Source organism: Nannospalax galili, unplaced genomic scaffold (genome assembly GCF_000622305.1).
Source record: "Nannospalax galili isolate Female #2095 unplaced genomic scaffold, S.galili_v1.0 scaffold381, whole genome shotgun sequence".
In the NCBI taxonomy this organism is placed as follows: Eukaryota; Metazoa; Chordata; class Mammalia; order Rodentia; family Spalacidae; genus Nannospalax; species Nannospalax galili.
This window is the reverse complement of record NW_008347312.1, coordinates 1,635,719-1,639,729: the sequence shown is the minus strand read 5'-3', so window position 1 is coordinate 1,639,729 and position 4,011 is coordinate 1,635,719. Positions and strand designations below refer to the sequence as shown.

The following is a 4,011-nucleotide window of genomic DNA, read 5'->3' as shown; positions in this document are numbered from 1 at the left end:
CTCTCTCTCTCTCTCTCTCTCTCTCTCTCTCTCTCTCTCTCCATAGTCTTCCCCGGAGGCCCTTAGGGTCTCACTATAGGGTCCTCAGTGAACAGTCCTCACACAGAGGTGACTTCCCAAAGTTTGAGTACAGACTGTCCTGTTCTAACCAATCCTTTCTCCCCTCTCTACCCTCCTTCTCTCTCTTTTTCCCCAGCTTTAACCTGCTCAGCTTTGCAAAGGGCCTGAAGCCATGGCGTGACACTTTGGTGCAGAACACAGATGCAGTATGTCATGAGGCTATGCAATGGGTGGCCCAGCTGCAAGCTCAGGGGACTACCTCAGTCTTACCAGCATTAATGGCAAGTGCCACCACTGAGCCTGACTCTGCATCAGAACAGAAATAGCATTGCCCCATACTGATATTCCATGATGCTTTGGGCTTTACAGCATGTTCCTACTTCACGTCATCTATCAATCACCCTTGTTCTCACTTTGAGATGAGGACACAGGCTCAGAGAGGTTAAGTGGCTTGCTTGGGACTAACCAGATAGGAAGCAGTCTGTGCTCCCTCTGAACCCTCAGCAGCTCCCCTGAAAGAGGCATCTGCTCCCCTGAAAGAGCAACTAAAGAGACATCTCTTAAAATTTTTCTTTATTAACAGGGTGGTGAGGGTACACATGTGGAAGTCAAAGGACAACTTTATGGACTCAGTTCTCTCCTTCCACCTTTATATGGGTTCCAGGGGTCAAACTCAAGTGGCTAGGCTTACATGGCAAGTACTTTACCCACTGAGCCATCTCGCCAGCCCAGAATCTCAGTCTAAATGGATAAGTTTGTAGCATCCACTCAGACACATTTTCCTTGGGGACAGAGGGGACTCCACTGGACTCCATTGCCCTTCCTAGTGAACCTCCCTTCCCAAGCCTGACAACTCTCTTATGCACTCTCAGAAAGCCTTCAGCTTTCAGGACGTGCAAGGACTGTACCTCCTGACCGATGGGAAGCCAGACACAAGCTGCAACCTGGTTCTCAGCACTGTCCTGAAGCTCCAGAAGAATAGAGACGTGAAGGTGCATACCATCTCCCTGACCAGCACAGACAGGTGAGCAGCAGGAGGTGGCTGAGCTTGCTGGACCCAAAGTCACAAGTCCAAAGAGGAGGTCTGAGCTCTTTTGCTAACCCAGGGCCTCCCTTAGACACAGCTCTCCCTTGGGCCCTTGTCCTACAAGTCAAAAATTAGGAGGTTCATTGCTTGAAGTCTGAGCAGATAATTAAACCACAGAATAGAAGCCCCTCTCCCCACCCCAGACTGACCAGTCAACAGGCCACTCTTTGTGCTTCTGATGCACCCCAGTTCATCCACCCTTCTGATTCTTCTTTGGGAAAACGTGTGACTATTTGGGGAACAAGCTAGAGAAGAAGGCATTAGCCTCCTAACACATCTCCCTGTATGTACGTTTGGGACATGGCCAAACTACAGTGTCCACACCCCCAAAGAAAATTAGCTCTCCCTCCCCCAGCAGCCATCAACTACCAATAGCTCTTTGGCTGGCGGGGTGGCTTCAAAGCCCCTCCCCCATCCATGCTGGAGTTTTAAGTGGCTTGATCTTGATGCAATTATTACTATAAATGGTCACTTAGAAGAACATGTGTTAGATAAGATGCAGCACCGCCAAAAACTTCTTTATCACCAGAGTTAGGGGCATACATATCTCAGTGGTAGGTCAATCAGGAGAAAATAAACTTTATTGTTAGCAAGATTGATTACTCTCTGACTAAACTATAAATTCCATTAAGCCTCACACATAGTGGATACTGGAGAGTGGTCCAGTAAAGGATGGGGGCAGAATATACAGGCTGTACGCTTTGAGAAAGCCTGGGCTAAATAGAGCCTGGGCCCTGGTGATTCTCCACACTCCAACTGAAAAAGTGTACTCAGAGTTGCTAACAGTGGTCACGAAGGTATAAACTGAGACCACTTTCCAGGCCACTGTCCCTTAAGCCCCACAAGACTTATGGTTCCCCGTGGGCCAGGGATGCAGCCTGCCTCCTGTAGCTTCTGGGAGCTCCCGAGTCTCTGTTCCACCCCTAGCACAGCAGCCGAGTTCCTGAGGAAGCTGGCTTCTCTCACTGGGGGACGTTACCACTGCCCAGTTGATGAAGACACCCTGAGCGGAATTCACGGCCTGCTTACCAGAGGTTTCATCGAGGAAAAGGTAGGTCAGCAGCCAACAAGTGCGAGTATGTCGAAGTGACTGCGTGAAACTCTACCACGTGGGCTTCCTTCTAACTGAGAGCTCGGCTTCTCTTGTGACACACAACGCTGACCAAAAAGGGCATGTTTCCCTGTCGCTGTTCTTTGCAGCCACTTCCCCTTGAGGATGGTAAAGACACAGAGATTGTCAGACCAACTTCCACCTTGGAGCACTTACATGTGCAAATACATCACTTTTCTTAGATGACCTCTTTCAATCCTCCCAGCCGCTCTTAGACCCAAAACCTTACACTCATCATATAGTCAGCTGCATGGTTTGAGGAATAGGTGCAAAGTCAGAAGACAGGCAAAGCCACATCCTAAGACATGGTACTCAGAACCTCTGAGTTTTATTTAACAGCTGTGGGTTCCTGACTTCAGTATTCAGTCTCTGAAACACAGGGGTTCAGATCAGTCCTCAATTAGCTACTCTGTAATGAGCATTGAGAAGTCGTAGGTTTCAGGGATCCTCCTTCCATTTGGCAGAAAAAATGGTGCCTGTATTTGACTTTGGTTTGGTGTTTTTGGTTTTTTAATTTTATTTTATGTGTATGAGTGTTTTGCTGGCATTTAAGTGCACCACGTATATGCAATGGCCAAGGAGGTCAGAAGAAGGCATCAGATCTCCTGGAACTGGAGTTACAGGTGGTTCGTAGCTGCCATGTGGGTGCTGGGAACTGAACCCAGGTCCTCTGCAAGAGCAGCCAGTGCTCGTAACTGCTGAGCCAGCTCTCCAGTCCCTGGTTTTGGTTTTTTGAAGCAATGTTTTGCTGTGCAGCTCAGGCTGGCCTTGAACTCTCAATCCTCCTGCCTCTACCTCTCAAGTATGGTGATTACAGTTGTGCGCCTGGCTCAACTGCTGTATTTTTTTTTTTCTAGCAGTGCTGGAGACTGAACCCAGGGCCTATCTAAGCACTCTACCACTGAAGTGCATCCCCAGATCCCCAGCCCTTGGTTTTTGAGAGAGGGTCTCATGTAGCCTAGGCTGGCCTCACTGTCATTAAGGCTAGCTTTGAACTCTGATCCTCCTGCTTCCGTCTTTCTAGTATGGGGTTACAGATATGGCCGGGTATAGCTGCTGCCAGGGAGCAAACAGCTTCCTCCCCTTCTCTTTTTTTTTTATACTAATAAATAAATTAAACATTTTTTTTTGGTCTTTTTGAGACAGGGTCTCCCTGTAGCCCCAGCTGTCGTGGAACTCACTATGTAGACCAGGCTGGCCTTGAACTCACAGAGATCCACCTGCCTCTGCCTCCCGAGTGCTGGAATTAAAGGCATGCACCACCACACCCGCCATCCTCTCCTTCTCAAAGCTGGTAAATCAGGAGCCTGTTTAGAGATAGGCTTTGGAGTTTCAGTAGTTAGTATTTTCAAAAGCTGGTCTGTGAAGCTCACTTTTACTAAAAAAAAATGGGAAGGGGCTGGAGAGGTGGCTCAGTGGTTAAAAACACTGACTGTTCTTGCAGAAGACTCGGGTTGGGATCCCAGCACCCACATGGTGGCTAACAACTGTCCAGTAACTCCAATTCCAGGGGATCCAACAGCCTCTTCTGACCTCCGCCGGGATTGCACAGCACGGGTACACTTACCTACATCCAGGCAGTACACACATACACATAAAATAAATTTTTAAAAAAGATGGGGAAAACAGCTGAAAGTATTTTACTGATTGACAAGCAGTTTAAATAAGGCATATGCCAGTTTTGTCTGCTGGGCCCAGAGACATGTCAAATTCACCCATGTTTGGGCACTATCTTGGTTCTGCCCCCCCCCCG

The 4,011-nt window shown here is 48.4% G+C and overlaps 1 protein-coding gene across 1 annotated transcript in view; it reads left to right on the top strand.

Annotated features, from left to right (window-relative positions):
• Positions 1-4,011, top strand: part of Vwa3a (von Willebrand factor A domain containing 3A) — a 59,024-nt gene that overhangs the window by 53,171 nt on the left and 1,842 nt on the right. The window contains 3 exon segments of the mRNA XM_008843831.2: positions 197-341; positions 933-1,084; positions 2,075-2,198. Of these exon segments, the coding sequence (XP_008842053.1) occupies positions 197-341; positions 933-1,084; positions 2,075-2,198 (421 nt within the window).